The sequence below is a fragment of the Myxine glutinosa genome, chromosome 10 (genome assembly GCF_964187855.1).
Source record: "Myxine glutinosa chromosome 10, kmMyxGlut1.1, whole genome shotgun sequence".
NCBI classification, from domain to species: Eukaryota; Metazoa; Chordata; class Myxini; order Myxiniformes; family Myxinidae; genus Myxine; species Myxine glutinosa.
Genome location: NC_136270.1, coordinates 34491640 through 34510526, shown reverse-complemented (window position 1 = coordinate 34510526; position 18887 = coordinate 34491640). Strand labels below are relative to the sequence as shown.

At 45.6% G+C, this 18887-nt stretch overlaps 1 protein-coding gene across 2 annotated transcripts in view; it reads right to left on the bottom strand.

Moving 5' to 3' along the window:
* The window catches only part of LOC137434453 (myeloid differentiation primary response protein MyD88-like), a 51408-nt gene extending 33006 nt beyond the window's left edge, over positions 1 to 18402 (bottom strand). Inside the window, exons 1-4 of one of the 2 annotated variants that reach the window (XM_068127458.2) lie at positions 17893 to 18402; positions 16735 to 16881; positions 16473 to 16653; positions 7945 to 8036 (exon numbers count right to left, since the gene is read on the bottom strand). In XM_068127458.2, the coding sequence (XP_067983559.2) occupies positions 7945 to 8036; positions 16473 to 16653; positions 16735 to 16881; positions 17893 to 18217 (745 nt within the window). In that variant the 5' untranslated portion in view covers positions 18218 to 18402. The remainder of the gene's footprint in view (positions 1 to 7944; positions 8037 to 16472; positions 16654 to 16734; positions 16882 to 17892) is intronic. The other variant, XM_068127459.2, reaches the window with a different exon arrangement.
* Between the last annotated feature and the right edge of the window lie 485 nt (positions 18403 to 18887).

Below are 18887 nucleotides of genomic sequence, written 5' to 3'. Positions count from 1 at the left end.
CCGACACCTGCCTCCAGCGGCTACTCCGAAGCAGGGGACTCCGGGCTTGGGGAGGCCATACCCGGTAGTTTCCGCACACATGCTGGCAGGGTAATTCGCCACCCTGACCGCTACGGATGGACCGACTGACATGGAATGACATCCCCAATCAATTAATGCTGACGCACGCTTGATTCCTGCCTAGCGGCAGTGTAGTTCTAACGGCGGGGAGAATGTAGTGAAAATGTATCAAAGTTGAACCCAGGAGTGATGCCCACTTAAACCGCAGAGGGGCGTCTATAAGACCTCGGACGTCCGCGACGCTGAGCCACTCCTGTGACATTTTACGATGACATGTAGTCTTGAATGGTACATACCCACACATATATTCTAGGCTTGCTTGCATTGACTAATATAATCGATCCTTCCTATATGATGCCAAGATCCTGATATCTATTGCATGATTGTATTTTACAGGATGATGCTAAAGATCTGATTGGATTAAACCTACCTATGGGACAAAGTTGTGGACTTGGTTGATTTTCACAACACACCCCATGTAAAGTTTTGTCTTTTTCAACATATTTCAACATACAGCTATTTGATCTTCATTTCAACAATATTGACAGATAAAGGTGATATAATATAACAAATAACATGAAACATTTACATTTTCTAGTCCATTGTATAACTTAAATAAACATAAATGCAAATTTCGCATGTGGAAAAAGTAAGTACACCCCTACATTTATCACCACTTCAAATGCCTAAAATTAGAATCAGGTGCACCAGCTCAGGTGCAAATGATTAGAACATCATTAGAGAAAATCTTGGAGGAACCTGTCTTATTTAAACCTCAGACATTTAGTTTGGTTTGCTCTTTGTTGTTGAAGTGTGTGGCGTCACCATGCCTAGATCAAAAGAGCTCTCTGAGGCCTTCAGAAAGAAGGTTATAGATGCCTACGAGTCTGGGAAGGGATTTAAAAAGATCTCCAAACAATTTGAAATCAATCATTCGACTGTCCGGAAGATCATCTACAGGTGGAGAAGATTCCAAACAACTGCCAACTTGTTCAAGCCAGGCCGCCCCAGCAAGTTCAGCCCGAAAGCAGACCGCAAGATGCTGAAAGAAGTCTCGAAGAACCCCAGAATGTCATCACGGGACCTACAGGTAGCTCTTGCCACTGTTGATGTCAAAGTGCACGAATCTACCATCAGAAAGAGGCTGCACAAATTTGATCTACATGGGAGATGTGCCAGGAGGAAACCTTTCCTGTCCAGAAAGAACATCAGGGCAAGACTAAAGTTTGCCAATGAACACCTTGGCAAAGACCAGCACTTCTGGAACAATGTGCTCTGGACAGATGAGTCAAAGGTGGAGCTATTTGGCCACAGTACCAGAAGACATGTTTGGCGAAAACCAAAGACAGCATTTGACCACAAGAATCTGATACCAAATGTAAAGCATGGTGGTGGAAATATTATGGTTTGGGGCAGCTTTGCTGTATCAGGGCCTGGGCAGCTCACCATCATAGAATCCACTATGAATTCTTCATTGTACCAGAGGGTGCTTGAGGATAATGTGAGGCCATCTGTCGGAAAGTTGAAGCTCAACCGAAGGTGGACCTTGCAACATGACAATGACCCTAAACATACCAGTAAATCCACCAAGGAATGGCTGAAAAGAAAGAAATGGCGGGTTCTGGAATGGCCAAGCCAAAGCCCGGATCTAAATCCCATCGCGATGTTGTGGGGGGATTTGAAACGAGCTGTGCATGCAAGAAACCCCTCAAACATCGCACAGCTGAAAGAATTCTGCATGGAGGAGTGGGCAAAAAGTTCTCCCAGTCGATGTCAGAGACTGGTAGACAGTTATAAGAAATGCCGACTTGAGGTTGTTTCTGCCAAAGGAGGCAATACCACCTATTAGAGCCAAGGGTGTACTTACTTTTTCCACATGCGAAATTTGCATTTATGTTTATTTAAATTATACAATGGACTACAAAATGTAAATGTTTCATGATATTTGTTATATTATATCACCTTTATCTATACATATTGTGGAAATGAAGATCAAATAGCTGTGTGTTGAAATATGTTGAAAAAGTCAAAACTTTACATGGGGTGTCCTTACTTTTTCATGTGACTGTATATTCCTGAACGCAGTTTTCCGGGTGGTTGATTTTAACAGTTAAGGCTGCAGGGCTCTCGTCGCTCCCCTCCATCCCGTGCGCTTGCGGTTGCTTTTGGTTTTGGAATCCGCCATTGAGTTTTCGCCTCGGAAGTTAAAGCCTTCGCGATCGGCATCCACGACCGCCAGATATTAATTTCGGTGGTTGCGCGACTATATATATATATATATATATATCAAGTAATGAATGGCGGTTGGGAATTATATCCACGATATCCATTTTTCCGTTCTCCAACCTATAGCTTTGTCTTTAAAAACTCAACGTTTCGGCCAGCAACCCAGCGTGCGCCGAGCCTCCACTAGCCTTCATCAAGAGAAGTTCCCTTGTTCACCTCCTCCCAGATATATCTGGGGGCAGGGGTGGGCCTATTCTATCAACCAATCACAAAGCTGCGTTGCGAGACCTCGTGACCATGGACCCATGCTCGGCTTATGTTGCAAGTGTTTTGTGCGTGTTTGAGCGGTGTATTGTGTTTTGTTGTCCGTGTCGGCTATGTCCCACTTTGTCTTTGTCCTCCTCCACGCATCGATGTCTCTCTGGTGTATTTATGCATGAGAGGTCCGTATGCCTGTGGTAACGCCACAGTCTCCTCTGTCAATGGTGCCCGCGTTTGGCCAGTGTGCCAGGCCTCCAGTATTCGCCTCCTGGCCCGGTTCGGGGATGCCGCCAGCACGTTCACATTGTCCCATAGAGGAACATGGCCCGCCCTTATTCCATGCTTGGCGATAGCAGATCTTTCTGGGTGATTACACTCAAAGGCCTTGTGGTGTTCATTAATGCGCTGGCCTAAGGTTCTTCCAGTCTCGCCTATGTATTCTCCACCACAGTCACATGGAATGGTGTATACCACACCTGTGCAATCATTCTTCAGTCTTTTGTCTTTGACCTTGGTCAGTGCACGTCTCAAGGTGTATATAGGTTGGTAGTTGACCCTCACCCCGACCGGTCTCAAAATCCTGCCAATCCTTTGAGATACCCGTGGCACAAATGGTAGCACGCAAAAGCCCTTAGGTGGTTCCTGTGGCACGTCCTGGATTCTTGGAGCCGCCAGTACCATTTCATTTTTTGGGCAGAGGTGGTCTGGGTAGCCATTGGCTTTCAATACCCATTTGAGATGCTTGATCTCTCTCCTTTTGCCCTTCAAGGTGGACGGTATATTCCTTGCCCTTTTTACGAGTGTATTCACCACAGCTCTTTTATGGTGCAGTGGATGGCAAGACGTGAAATCAAGGTAACGCTCGGTCTGGGTGGGTTTCCTATATAATGCGGTACTTAAGCTTCCATTGAGGTTCCTCCTCACCAAGACGTCCAAAAATGGAAACGACCCATCCTGTTCTTCCTCACAGGTGAATTTGATGGAAGGAAACATTCCACTGATGCCCTCCTGGATTGCATTAACAGCCGTGCTGGGGCAGATGACAAAAGTGTCATCGACATAGCGGTACCAGACACGTGGCTGTGTTGGGAGGGATGGGATGGTGCGTGTTTCCAGCTCTTCCATCACCATATTGGCAACCACCGCAGACACCGGGGAGCCCATCGCAGTGCCGAACACCTGTTTGTAAAATGTGCTGTCAAAGACAAAATAGGTGGAAGACAGACAAGTGCTGAGGAGGTGACAAACGTCATCAACATTCAACTTGTCGGCGGCCTGTTTCCAGCAATCATCCTCCATTAGCCTCGGTCGGGTCATAGTGTCGTGTATCAATGGACCATCTTATGCATTGTCCAAGTTCGTGGCCAATATACTAAAGTACCTCGTGGGAAAAACCGACCGAGGATTGCGCAACAGCTCCGAGTTTGTGGACAAAATAACACACACCACGATCCATCCACACGAATCCATGGTGTCCTTTGACGTCATTTCGCTATTCACTAACGTGCCCACAACCCTGGCGGTTGATGTGGCGAGACAGAGGCTAATGGAGGATGATTGCTGGAAACAGGCCGCCGACAAGTTGAATGTTGATGACGTTTGTCACCTCCTCAGCACTTGTCTGTCTTCCACCTATTTTGTCTTTGACAGCACATTTTACAAACAGGTGTTCGGCACTGCGATGGGCTCCCCGGTGTCTGCGGTGGTTGCCAATATGGTGATGGAAGAGCTGGAAACATGCACCATCCCATCCCTCCCAACACAGCCACGTGTCTGGTACCGCTATGTCGATGACACTTTTGTCATCTGCCCCAGCACGGCTGTTAATGCAATCCAGGAGGGCATCAGTGGAATGTTTCCTTCCATCAAATTCACCTGTGAGGAAGAACAGGATGGGTCGCTTCCATTTTTGGACGTCTTGGTGAGGAGGAACCTCAATGGAAGCTTAAGTACCGCATTATATAGGAAACCCACCCAGACCGAGCGTTACCTCGATTTCACGTCTTGCCATCCACTGCACCATAAAAGAACTGTGGTGAATACACTCGTAAAAAGGGCAAGGAATATACCATCCACCTTGAAGGGCAAAAGGAGAGAGATCAAGCATCTCAAATGGGTATTGAAAGCCAATGGCTACCCAGACCACCTCTGCCCAAAAAATGAAATGGTACTGGCGGCTCCAAGAATCCAGGACGTGCCACAGGAACCACCTAAGGGCTTCTGCATGCTACCATTTGTGCCACGGGTATCTCAAAGGATTGGCAGGATTTTGAGACCGGTCGGGGTGAGGGTCAACTACCAACCTATATACACCTTGAGACGTGCACTGACCAAGGTCAAAGACAAAAGACTGAAGAATGATTGCACAGGTGTGGTATACACCATTCCATGTGACTGTGGTGGAGAATACATAGGCGAGACTGGAAGAACCTTAGGCCAGCACATTAATGAACACCACAAGGCCTTTGAGTGTAATCACCCAGAAAGATCTGCTATCGCCAAGCATGGAATAAGGGCGGGCCATGTTCCTCTATGGGACAATGTGAACGTGCTGGCGGCATCCCCGAACCGGGCCAGGAGGCGAATACTGGAGGCCTGGCACACTGGCCAAACGCGGGCACCATTGACAGAGGAGACTGTGGCGTTACCACAGGCATACGGACCTCTCATGCATAAATACACCAGAGAGACATCGATACGTGGAGGAGGACAAAGACAAAGTGGGACATAGCCGACACGGACAACAAAACACAATACACCGCTCAAACACGCACAAAACACTTGCAACATAAGCCGAGCATGGGTCCATGGTCACGAGGTCTCGCAACGCAGCTTTGTGATTGGTTGATAGAATAGGCCCACCCCTCCCCCCAGATATATCTGGGAGGAGGTGAACAAGGGAACTTCTCTTGATGAAGGCTAGTGGAGGCTCGGCGCATGCTGGGTTGCTGGCTGAAACGTTGAGTTTTTAAAGACAAAGCTATAGGTTGGAGAACGGAAAAATGGATATCGTGGATATATATATATATATATATATAGTTGTGGGGCGTGAGCCCCTCCCCCTTTGTGCTCTCTTACCATTTGACCAAGTATAACCAATTATATGTTTGGTTTGATTGTTTACTGTATCCTTTTAATACTTATATTCTTTCCATGTTCTCTGAAAGCTGGCTGTACCCTTATAAGAAGTTAAATGCTTTACAAACCTTTGCCCTGTGTTGGCACAATCCCTTGTTCCCCATACTACGGCCTTGGTTGCAAACTGCTATCTTTCTGGCCTCTGCCAATTTCCTGTATGTTGGCACATTTATGAGTGTCCACTCCCTCTGTACTTTCTCAATCAAAAGACTTATGTTACATTACTTTGTCTGTTTATGCCCTTTTAAGGATTATATACTTTGTGTGACTTTTATGCCTTGTAACGGCATGTTCTCTTTACCTGTCGAAATCCAGAGTTTGTTCCCATACTGTGGTCTCAGCTGCAAAGCTGCTATACTCCTCAAGTTCTCAATATTCTTATTGATGACAGCTTTAAGGCTGTCCATTCCTTATCTCCTTCTTTCCCTTCAAACCTCAATGATTTCCCTTCAAGCTTCAATGATTATGATATCAAAGGGCATAACCCTCGCCTAGTCTCGGACTTCCTTAAACTAACTGGACAACAGGAGGGGACTAAGGTGGGGGCCATGTAAGTCCACCCTTTGTCTCCTGTCCTGATGTTAAACCACACCCCTATATTTCATATATATAATGAAGCCCTGATCGAACATTTTTAGAGCATCTTGTTGTAGAGTTGGTCATTTTGTGTGAGCTTCCTGCGACATCCTGTTTTCCGCAAGCTTGTGTATAACGAGTTCTAATAAATATATCCGTTGCTCCTTCTCTGAGTCCTCTGAGTCCCAAGTCTTAAGTCCCAACCCGGCATAGTCGTGTGATTACCCTGAAGTGAATACAGCAGGGCGACACAAATGACCAAACAAGCTTTAACTCTGAGGCGTTCAATCCAAAAATGACGGTATTCTTTGCACGCTAGGGAAAGGAGGATGACGAACTTAACTGGACGGCTTCCACCCGACTTCTTTGCACCTCGATAATTAATCAACTCAAATGACACGGAATTAAAATGTACAAAAACACCGGCTTTATCAAAGAAAATGCCGGTAACAAAGAATGCACGATAAAACTAAATTCCTAATTGGAGCGGCCCCATACAGACCCGAATACAGACAAAGGGAAATATAAAAGAATGAAAATAAATGTGTGTTATTTGTCGGCACTTTGCACCGAGTAGCTCTTGGACCTCGTGGGAAACCCCCACGTCCTTGGCGGGAAACCGCTCGTTGGCGCGAAGTCTGTGCGAGAAAATGACCTTGGCGCGCACTTCGCCCCTCCAGCAGCCGAGCTCAACGCGAGCAGGCCATACTCGTCCACTCGCCATCTGCTCCACACCAGCACCCACGTCTCCCAGTGCAAGAGCGCTATGAACGCCGACCACCTGCCGTGAACTCCCGAAGCAGAGGAAGATATGAAATCTTGACCGTTCACCGCCAAAGCCAGAAGATCAGAGCCAGCCACGAGAAGACGAATAAGAGAAGAAATCAAGAGAGAGAACTCGTGAACTTCGACCGTTCATTGTCGAATCCCGAAAATCAGAGCCAGCCATGAGAAAATGTCGGGGAGACGACCGCTCGCCACCGAACCCAGAACATTCAAGGAAATCAAGAAGCAAGAAGAGAGAATGTCCGGACAGAGCGTTCTTTTATACTCGGGGCTCTGACGTCATCCGTCCCTGCTCCACCAATCCCATAGTCCCATCTTAGCAGTCTTTGTGCCAATATTTCCCATCCCAATCACTGCTCTTTGAGGTGTGGCCCCATCGCCCTGCCTGTGCCTGTGTGCTCACCAAGTTGGTGTTATCAGCGGAAGTGCTCAATGTCCTGCTTCCGGTTGGTTTTTTCTTTAGTGTGCTAAATGTGCGATTTCCTGGCTATGTGTGTGCTGCGTGTGTCATAAGGAACAGAGGAAAAATAACAGAGGCCATTACATACAGGGGATTTACCATTAATCCCTAGCTAATTAACATATCCCACCCCTCGTGATGGGAACGAAGATACACTCTTGCACGACATACAGTCTACCGGATCCCTACTTATGATACATGAGGGTTTCTTCTTCTTCACGACAGTCGGAGCACACTACCTATGCAATTCTACCTGGACTAAGGTATTCCCTACCCCCTACAAATGTAACAACATATTTCATTCATAAAATTTCAGTCAAGCTTTAATATTATGAATGAAAAATACCCTTTGCCCATTGTTAAGCATGTTTTGATTTTGAAGTCAACAAAAGAATACGAAAGACAATTGTGTAGATGATTCGGTGTGCAGATGTTACCTGGTGCAATGCTGAGAGCAAACTTGATCTGGAAATCGCACTGTTCGCTGTCCAATAAATCATCCGAAATCACGACTACCATCTTCCGACATCTGATTAAAAAGTAAAAATGAATAAACATCCATAACATAAACATGTAAACATAAACGTTTTGTTGCAAGATCGCCATTTTACATAGTATTGTAAATAGATTTCAGACTTATTATCATGTCCTTTTCTAAGGAAATGAAATGTTACTTTATGGTGAAATTATGTCAATAATTACTGTAACAGTGTTATGGCTTGACTTGACCAGTTTATCTTGTCCATTGCAGGAAGAAGGCCTCCCTCATCATGGTCCATTCTGTTCTATTCAATGCAATTCGAGGTCATTGAACTTGACTCCAGTAAATTTTTCAATTTCATCTCTCCATCTGATCATTGGTCTTCCTCTGCTTCTCCAATAGCCTTTTCTATCTTGCCATTTTGGAATTATTGTTGACCTCCAGTTGTCTGTTATTCTTGCTGTGTCCAGCCCAGTTCCATTTCGGTTTTTAGCTGGTCGACGAACTCTTAAAACCATTTTTTAATTTCCATCTAGGTGGTAAGGTAATTATGACTATCACTTACACTCTATATATATCACCTGATGTTGGCTTAATGGTTCGGGCGGCGGGCTTGGGATCGATCCTAAGGCCCTGAGTTCAAATCCCGTTGAATTAAAGCCAGGTAGGGTTGACCCGACGGCATCAGCCCACGGGTCCTAAAATCCTGCTCTGCTGCTCTATCTCACCCTCTCTCTGTTCTCTTCACCCTCTCTTTTGCTCAAGGTCAACTGCCATCTGCTTGGAAATCAGCCAACATCACCGCTTTGCACAAAAAAGGTGCAAAAACAGATCCTAGCAACTACAGACCAATCAGCCTTCTCCCAATTATCAGCAAAGTCATGGAATCCATCATTGCTTCTGATATGAAATCTTTCCTCTTCTCCAATGGCTTGATCTCTGATCATCAATTTGGTTTCAGACCAGGTCACTCTACTCTGGACATGCTGCTTCTGCTGTCTCAACAATGGATGGAGGTCCTCAATGCCAAACAGGAAATTAGAGCTGTCTCCCTCGACATATCACGTGCCTTCGACACGGTCTGGCACCCCGCTCTGCTCACCAAACTCTCCTCCTTTGGTATCCATGGAAATCTCCACGCATGGCTGGCGGACTTCCTCTCTAGTCGTCGTCAACGTGTGGCCCTGAATGGGTTTCTCTCATCTCCTCTTCCTGTTCAGGCTGGAGTTCCCCAAGGCAGTGTTCTGGGCCCCGTGCTTTTTCTGGTCTTCATCAATGATCTCTCTGACTCTCTCGAAAATCCTCTCTATCTCTTTGCTGATGACTCCACTCTCTGCCGCTCCATTCCTCTTCCCTCAGATCGGCAGTCTGCTGCCTCCTCACTCTCTGAAGACCTGAACAAAATCACAGACTGGTCAAACAAGTGGAACATGTCTTTCAATCCTGACAAATCTCACACTCTTACTATGTCTCTCCGAAAAGATCGACTGGACAACCCTCCCATCTACTTTCTCAACAATCCTCTCCAAGAAGTTCTGTCGCTCAAGATTTTGGGTCTCACTATCTGCCATGATCTTTCTTGGGAAAACCACATTTCCAAGCTGGCCTCCAAAGCCAGTCGCCGACTGGGCATCCTCCGTCGTGCGAAGTCCTTCCTCGGCACACCTGAGCTCCTCACCACATACAAGGCTTTCATCCGCAGCTCAATGGAATACTGTTCTCCCCTATGGGCCGGTGCTCCTGCCTCACACCTAGCTCGGCTTCACGCTGTTGAAACCAAAGCTTTCAGAATTATTGGAATCTCCCGCGATGAAGCTATCTCTGAGGGCCTTTCACTCACTCACCGCAGGCAGGTAGGTGGTCTTTCTGTCTTCTACCGACTCCTCTCCGGCCTTGCACCCCCAGCTCTCTCTGTGCTCTGTCCCCCAAATATTCCTACAGGTCGCACAAGATCTGCCAGCAACCCTCTGATGGTTAAACTGCCGAAATCTCGGCTCTCCGCTCACCTTCACTCTTTCATTCCTCTTTTCTCCCGCCTCTGGAACAAACTACCTCACTCCCTTCAATCCCACTCCTCCCTCCAGGTCTTTAAAACAGCTGTTCACCACCATCTCTTATCTTCCCCCATCCAAAACCTTGATCTTTTCTACCCCCGCTAATTCACCCCAGATCCACCTTGTTTGAAATTCCAACTTCTTTCCTGGAAGTCCTGGCAGTGTCCATATGTTTTATACCTCTCCCACTGCCCCCTTCCCACGCCCCCCCCCCCCCAAAGCCCTCGCCCTCTCTCAGATCTCTCGATGTCTCCATGTCTCTCGGTCCCTGCTCTCAAATGTTGTGTTTGTGTCCTTCCCCCTCTCTCCCCATCTTGTCTACCGCTCCCTATGTTATATGTTTTATGTGTCGGTTTGTCTTTCTGTGTGATTAATGTTCGCTCTTTCACGAGCCTCGATCTTGTATACAAAAAAAAAAAAAAAAAAAAAAAAAAAAAAAAAAAAAAACAGCCTGTCATCCTTCCGAGGTCGGCAAAATGAATACCAGGTAACTGGTTATGGGGAGGCATTGCATCAGCGGCAGACGTGCCCACAGAAAAATGATGCAAGCAGCAGCCGGGTGGCTGCACACGAACCACCTACCCACCACTCTATATATAATCGAGCAAGTGTTTGTATGTATCTATGTCCACTCTATCACCATTGGTTGGCCATCTAGCCTGCCGCCACCAACAATTGTAACATGAAAAAATTCATACGTCCGCCATTTTGGTAAGCCTGAGACAATACGTCCGCCATTTTGGTAAGCCTGAGACATCTACGGTAGTGTCATATTCATAATCGCCATACCTTCCCTATAAGTTTTCTATTCAATATAAAACAACCTCAGCAACTATTAAAAGGATCATGAAATATCGAAATGTTGGAGCTGATAGGCGTCATGAGCCTTGCCTTATGAAGGCAACAATACGTATATGCCTCAGTCTTCAGGCCTCTGCTGTGAGCCAATGGGCCGGTGTAATTGGAATTATCTGAGCTATATTACTACGACGCATTATATATGCACGTAAGCAGTTCATGTTTTTGCATAACCGGCGTTATTTTTATTTTCTGTAGCGATCGAGACAGTGGTCTGTTGCTTATACATGGCCCAAATAAATGGATGTGGCAGAAGAACGTGTTGCACGCTTGGAACACGATGGCTCATAGAGTACCCTGCTCGTGATGATAATTTTCCATCAAAATAAACTGAAAATCAAATTTATCACCTCATGCACCCTGCCAATGACCATGCTCCTTCGAGAGATGAACCTCTGTCCCACTTGAGACAATTCATTTTCATTTTTTTTTTTTTTTTTTTTTTTTTTGTATACTGAATCGAGGCTCGTGAAAGAGATAACATTTATTTCACAAACAAATCAACCAGACAAACAAAACACACAAAAAGAGGGAGCGGAAGACAAGATGGGGAGAGAAGGGGAAGCACACAACCACAACATTTGAGAGCAGGGAGAAGTGTGGGAGGGAGAGGACTTGGGGGCAGGAGGCGTGGGAGGGGGAGGGCGGGGGGGAGAGGTATAAAACACAAGGGGACCGAAATTAGCGGGGGTAGAAAAGATCAAGGTTTTGGATGGGGGAGGATAAGAGATGGTGGTGAACAGCCGTTTTAAAGACCTGGAGGGTGCAGTGGGATTGAAGAGAGTGAGGGAGTTTGTTCCAGAGGCGGGAGAAAATAGGAATGAAGGAGTGAAGGTGAGCAGAAAGTCTTGATTTTGGCAGTTTAACCATAAGAGGGTTGCAGGCAGATCTTGTGCGACCTGTAGGAATATTTGGGGGACAGAGCCCAGAGAGGGCTGGGGGGGCAAGGCCAGAGAGGAGTCGGTAGAAGACGGAAAGACCACCAACCTGCCTGCGGTGAGTGAGTGAAAGGCCCTTGGAGTTAGCTTCATCGCGGGAGATTCCAATGATTCTGAACGCTTTGGTTTCAACAGCGTGAAGACGGGCTAGGTGTGAGGCAGGAGCACCAGACCAGAGGGGAGAGCAGTAATTCCATAGAGCTGCGGATGAAAGCCTTGTATGTGGTGAGGAGCTCAGGTGTGCCAAGGAAGGACTTCGCACGACGGAGGATGCCCAGTCGGCGACTGGCTTTGGAGGCCAGATTTGAAATGTGGTTTTCCCAGGAAAGATCATGGCAAATAGTGAGACCCAAAAGCTTGAGTGACAGAACTTCTTGGAGAGGATTATTCAGAAAGTGGATGGGAGGGTTTTCCAGTTGGTCTTTTCGGAGAGACATCGTAAGAGTGTGAGATTTTTCAGGATTGAAAGACAAGTTCCATTTGTTTGCCCAGTCTGTGATTTTGTCCAGGTCTGCAGAGAGTGAGGAGGCTGCAGACTGCCGAACTGAGGGATGAGGAATGGAGCGACAGAGCGTAGAGTCGTCAGCAAAGAGACAGAGAGGATTTTCAAGAGAGTCAGAGAGATCATTGATGAAGACCAGAAAAAGCACAGGGCCCAGAACACTACTTTGGGGGAACTCCAGCCTGAACAGGAAGAGGAGATGAGAGAAACCCATTCAGGGCCACACGTTGACTACGACCAGAGAGGAAGTCCACCAGCCATGCGTGGAGATTTCCATGGATACCAAAGGAGGAGAGTTTGGTGAGCAGAGCAGGGTGCCAGACCGTATCGAAGGCACGTGAAATGTCAAGGGAGACAGCTCTAATTTCCTGTTTGGCATTGAGGACCTCCATCCATTGTTGAGAAAGCAGAAGCAGCATGTCCAGAGTAGAGTGACCAGGTCTGAAACCAAATTGATGATCAGAGATCAAGCCATTGGAGAAGAGGAAAGATTTCATATCTGAAGCAATGATGGATTCCATGACTTTGCTGATAATTGGGAGAAGGCTGATTGGTCTGTAGTTGCTGGGATCTGTTTTTGCACCTTTTTTGTGCAAAGCGGTGATGTTGGCTGATTTCCAAGCAGATGGCAGATGACCTTGAGCAAAAGAGAGGGTGAAGAGAACAGAAAGAGGGAGTGAAAGAGCAGAAGAACATGATTTTAGGACCCGTGGGCTGATGCCGTCAGGACCAGTTGCAGAATCAGAGTCGAGGGTTGACAGAAACTTTTCCACCTTGTCAGGAGGAAAGGACACAGAGTCCAGGAGCAGCTGGGTACGACTGGGTACGGTGGGTACAGAGAGGGATGGGTTTGGGACACAAGATTTAGAGGCAAACACAGAGTTGAGGCATTCAGCTTTTTCACGTGTGGAGTCAGCCGTTATGCCGTTTGAGGTGAGGGAGGGGATGGAGGGGGAACAAACACCAGAAACAGATTTGACCAGACGCCACCAGGATTTGGAAGAGGGAGACAGATAAGAGAGTTCGGTCTTGAGAACGGTGAGATATTGTTTCCTGGCTCTCCTGAGGGTGGACACACACTTGTTTCAGGCTTTGTGAAAGGAAATGAGATTTCCTTCCGTTGGATTTGCTTTCCAGGAGACGAAAGCAAGTTGTTTCAGGGCAACAGCCTCACCACAAGATTCCATGTACCATGGACGGGAGGAAGGGTATGACAACTGAAGACGAGATGGGATAAATCTGTACATGAGAGAGAGCAATTTACTTTGAAAGAATTCCCAGGATGAGTTGATGTCAGAGGCGGTAGAGATGGGAGACCAGTCCAGATGATTGATGGCTGCTTGAAGACCGTGCCAGTTGGCCTGAGTGAAATGCCAGGCTCGTCGACGCTGAGGAGGCTCTCTGAGAATGGTCAGAGAGATGTCCACTTTGACAAGCACATGATCAGATGAGCCGATTGGAGCAGAAGAAGAGCAGCAGACATTTTCAGGGAAGTTTGTCATAACCAAATCCAGAAGAGAAGATGCTCCGTTGACTGAGATCCGGGTCGGGAAATTGACAGATTGTGTCAGTCCCAGTGAGTCGCAGAAGTCCTTTGCTGAAGAGCCATGGCTGGTGAGAGAGGTACCCACACCCAGCCAACTGGCATGGTGACAATTGAAATCACCACATATGAGGAAGAGAGAGTTGGGATGGGTAGATAGAAGTTGGTCCATATTATCAGACAGTAACCAGAAGGTCAAGGATTCATTCGTTTCTCTTCTTGTTTCTTTCGGTAATGTCTAGACAACATCCTTCCATGGCTCTTTGAGTGGTGATCTGCTTTTGCTCCACATTATTTGTTCAAGACCACGTTTCATTACCATATGTCATTGCTGGGAGAACACACTGATTGAAACTTTCCTTTTCAGACACAAGGACAGTTTGATCTTCCTGACATTTCTTAATCTTCCAAATTCTGTCCGTCCCGCTCTAGTACATCTGTTCACTTCTCCAAAGTTATCCGTATCCATTTGTACGAGTTGTCCTCAGTAAATGTAAATGGAAGACAACATCAGAAACTCCGTTAATCGCCACCCGTAAGTATCGTCTCGTGGACCACACTATTGCCGAATGAATTAACTAGAACGGCACTCAGTAGAGAGCAGAGCTTGTTGGCCATATCACTCAATGGTGAAGAATCACTTTAAAAATTCTACCAGCCGGATCCGGATCTTCACCAAAATTGAATCGATTCTTCCCTTTCACATACACAAGCTGGCCAACAAGTTTCGTCTAAATCCATCAATAGCTTTTTCAGATATCCCCTATGTATCGTTTTTGGCCCTATCTCCCAATGGTGAAGAATCACTTGAAAAATTAAATAATTATCATATCCGAATCCATATTCAGATCTTCATCGAATCGAATCGTCCTTGTCAGACACCCAATCTGTTCACCAAGTTTCGTCCAAATCCGTCCACAACTTTTTTGAGATATCCTGCTATGTATAGTTTTTGGCCCTATCTCCCAATGGTGAAGAATCACTTTAAAATTCTAATAGCCGGATCCGAATCCGGATCTTCACTAAAATCTAATCATTTTGTCCTTGTGACATACCCTACATCTCTGCCAAATTTTGTCCGAATCCGTCGACAACTTTTTGAGATATATTGTTGACAAACGGACAAACAAACAAGAAGACGTCATGCGTAGCACGATACTTGCAAAATCCGCCCTCCCCCACCCCCCCCAAAAGTTTACCATTGATACAGCAAATTGTCCAGGATTTAAATTTACAATCTTGATCAAAGCTTGGGTCAACAGGATGAAAAGTGACGATTTTTCAGATGAAAAATGAGGATTTTAGAAATTTGGCCCATGTTGACCTTTTGGCCTATTTTGACCTTTTGGCCTATCTTCACCTAAAATTATAATTCGTGGTTGAATTCAGTGACCAGATATGCAAGTCCTCTTCAAATTTCAAGTCAACTGGATGAAAATTGAGGATTTTAGAATTTTGGTCTATGTTGACCATTTGGCCTATGCTGACCTCAAAAATACTTGGTGGTTGAATTCAGTGACCAGATATGCAAGTCCTCTTCAAATTTCAAGTCAATCAGATGAAAATTGAGGATTTTAGAAATTTGGCCTATGTTGACCTTTTGGCCTATGTTCACCGAAAATATAATTTGTGGTTGAATTCAGTGAACAGATATGCAAGTCCTTTTCAAATTTCAAGTCAATTGAATGAGAATTGAGGATTTTAGAAATTTGGCCTATGTTGATCTTTTGGCCTATGTTGACCTCAAATATACTTGGTGGTTGAATTCATTGACCAGATATGCAAGTCCTCTTCAACTTTCAAGTCAATTGGTTGAAAATTGAGGATTTTAGAAATTTGGCCTATGTTGACCATTTGGCCGATGTTGACCTCAAGAATACTTGGTGGTTGAATTCAGTGACCAGATGTGCAAGTCCTCTCCAAATTTTAAGTCAATTGGATGAAAATTGAGGATTTTAGAAATTTGGCCTATGTTGACCATTTGGCCTATGTTGACTTCAAAAATTCTTGGTGGTTGAATTCAATGACCAGATATGCAAGTGGTCTTCAAATTTCAAGTCAATCGGATGAAAATTGAGGATTTTAGAAATTTAGCAAAGTTGGTGACCTTTGGCCTATGTTGACCTTTTGACCTATTGACCCCAAAACAATAGGCTTCTGGCATTTGACCAACTCTACCACTTGGTGAAGTTTGGTGAAGATCGGTTGAAAATTGTGACCTGTAGGCCGGTGACAAACTAACAGAGTCACAAACACAACCGACCAATATACTTGAAAAATCTTCGATTTTGCAAGTAACAAACAAACAAACAGACAAACAAACAGACAGACAGAATCACAAACACAACCGACCAATATACTTGAAAAATCTTCGATTTTGCAAGTAAAAACAGACAGACAGACAGACAGAATCACAAACACAACCGACCAATATACTTGAAAAATCTTCGATTTTGCAAGTAACAAACAGACAGACAGACAGGGGTGAAAACATAACCTCCATCCACCTTTGGTGTCGGAGGTAACAAGTGAGTAAGTGTGATTTCACGATGTATGTGAGTTAGTGAATGCAAGGTTTCTCGTACCCACCGTTTTTCTATAAGTTCGCTGGAGATGGTCCATACGCAAAGACCAGGAAGCACATCACGGTCAAAAACACAAAGCCTCAGGCAGAATGAGCTTGCCTCCAGCTGCTCGATCATCTCCTTCACAAAATGCAGATCGTTGTTACAGTAGCAGATGAAGGCATCAAAGTATTCTGCATTTGGACCTGTGGGGAACGCAATTAATCACATTGGTGTATATTGGGCAAAATAAGACGACAATGTCTTCTTCCTATGCTGTAGTGTACCTGATGGGTTGTCATTCAGGGTCAGAGCCTCTGAGGGTAAGTCCCTATTGCTGCTGAGTGCAAGGTCACCACCATCCACCTTGCCCAACTGTACCGATTGACTAGAGATGCACACGTTGCTCTGCAAGTAGGCCTGGCAGTCAGCATCTGGAAAGTCAAAAACAAAGTTCCTTCCATTCATAACTACCTCTTCCACAAAAACAACAAACTTACGTCTTAAGACAAAAATGTATATTATTGCTCAGCTGATTTGTGAAGAAGAGCGACCCGAGGATATATTTCGATTATCTCTACACATTTCTGCAATGGAATTAAACGTTGTCCAATAACATCGTAACGAGTTGTCTGCCATGTGGCAGTGGCATGCCCAACTGAGGACGGCGCTTACAAAGCAGCTTCCTGGGAAATGAAATACACTGCAGGGATTGCCATTGCCTTTCTAGAGTATTCCTTGGTTCCTCCTAAGAACACAAGGGTAGTCCAGCATGCACAGGAGATTTTTTTTCATATCCCTTATTTTGTATTGTGGATTTGACTACATTTAGGTTGACATTGATACAAACAGTGCACACAAAAAAAAGCATGTGGTACCTTTTCAAACTTCCATAATCTAAATAAAAGGAAAGAAGGTTAGTGGATCATTACAGTGATGTTCTTGCCCCCATATGCTATGATTATACATCCCTTCCCTGTAACCTACACCATTCAGCCTCATTCATACATACACAAGCTTATAACATATGGGAGATCCATTTTCTGAAGGACAATGTTGTTAGCGAATGTGTATTGGACTGGGGATTCAATTCCGAATTCAGCCCGATGGTTGTCATTGCTGAGGCCCACGACTTGTGTAGGTTAGGACAGCTCTGTGTGAAAGACTCTGTGGGATCTTTATCGTCCATCAACTAATAATTTGGGCAAATGGGATCAATTATAGATTCCATCGTGTTCGTCCAAAGAGTAGACGAGCCATCAACAGCACCTTAAACAAATTCCAAATTCCTGCCACCTTCAGTTGAACATCAGGCCTGGCCAGTCGGTTTGTTGAAGACTTGGACCCAAACGTTCCACAGCTGACCTTACCATCCATTTTGGCAAGATAATATATACACTAGGCCTACTAATTAAATTAAATGAAGAGCAGAAAAAGAAACGTACACACGAGGTGGCTCACAGCCACCAGGATATCAATCCGGTCGAGGTGTTCAAGCATCACAAGGAGTCGTCCCACTGAGCCACCGCGCTCGAGGCTCCAGGTGGAGAGCAACGCAGTCACGGGTTCTCCTTCCCGAGCTACGGCTTCAAGCTCACAGTCGGATAGCTTGGCTCGGGTGCCAATTTCCCGCCAGTCTCCCGAGCCCAACCAAAGGCCTAGGCATCGTCGGCTGGCGACGCTCAGCGCAGCGAGGGGGATGAGGTCGTAATCGATCGAGTCCCTGTTACCGTCCGAGTCACAATCTTCGGCCTTTCCCTTATGGGCCATGACGCGCTCCCTTGACGTGCGAGAGACAAAACAGACGGACAAGGCCAGGAAGGACAGAGGGATGGGAGGGATTACATTCTGATTCGTTCAGCTAGGGTGGAGATAGGAAAGGCACGATGGAGCTGAGAAATTGCACCCGGCAGTGCCCACGAAAAAAGGGAACTTGATGAAAAATGGAATACAGTGAGGAAAATGACAGTGACGGTCACGTCACTGTGACGTTTACAGCCTCTGCTTATTCTTCACCTCGGTGATCCACTGAAGTCACAACTATCCCTGGTTATGCTCCTTGTGATGCTAATGCGTCTTAATTGCAGTCTGACATTTCCACCTTTGATTGAAACATAAAGTGGACAATTTTTGTGCATTTCTCATAAAGATGGGTGTGAATAATTCCTGCAATTAGTCTTGTCCCGAAGAGGATGCGTGTCTATTGCAGTGCCCCTGTCTGTCTGTGTGTATGTCTGAGTCGATGATATATTGTCACTTTAGAAATGTTTTCTTTGCAACCACTTGTCCGATCGATGCAAAACTTTAAACGTAGGACATACTCCCCGTGGAGAATATTTTATTGCTAACTCTGACGTTATAGGTCACATGGTATGGCAGCCATATTGGAATAAAGGAAAACAATTGGGCAGCTTCTCCAAAACCTGTCAACAACAAAAAA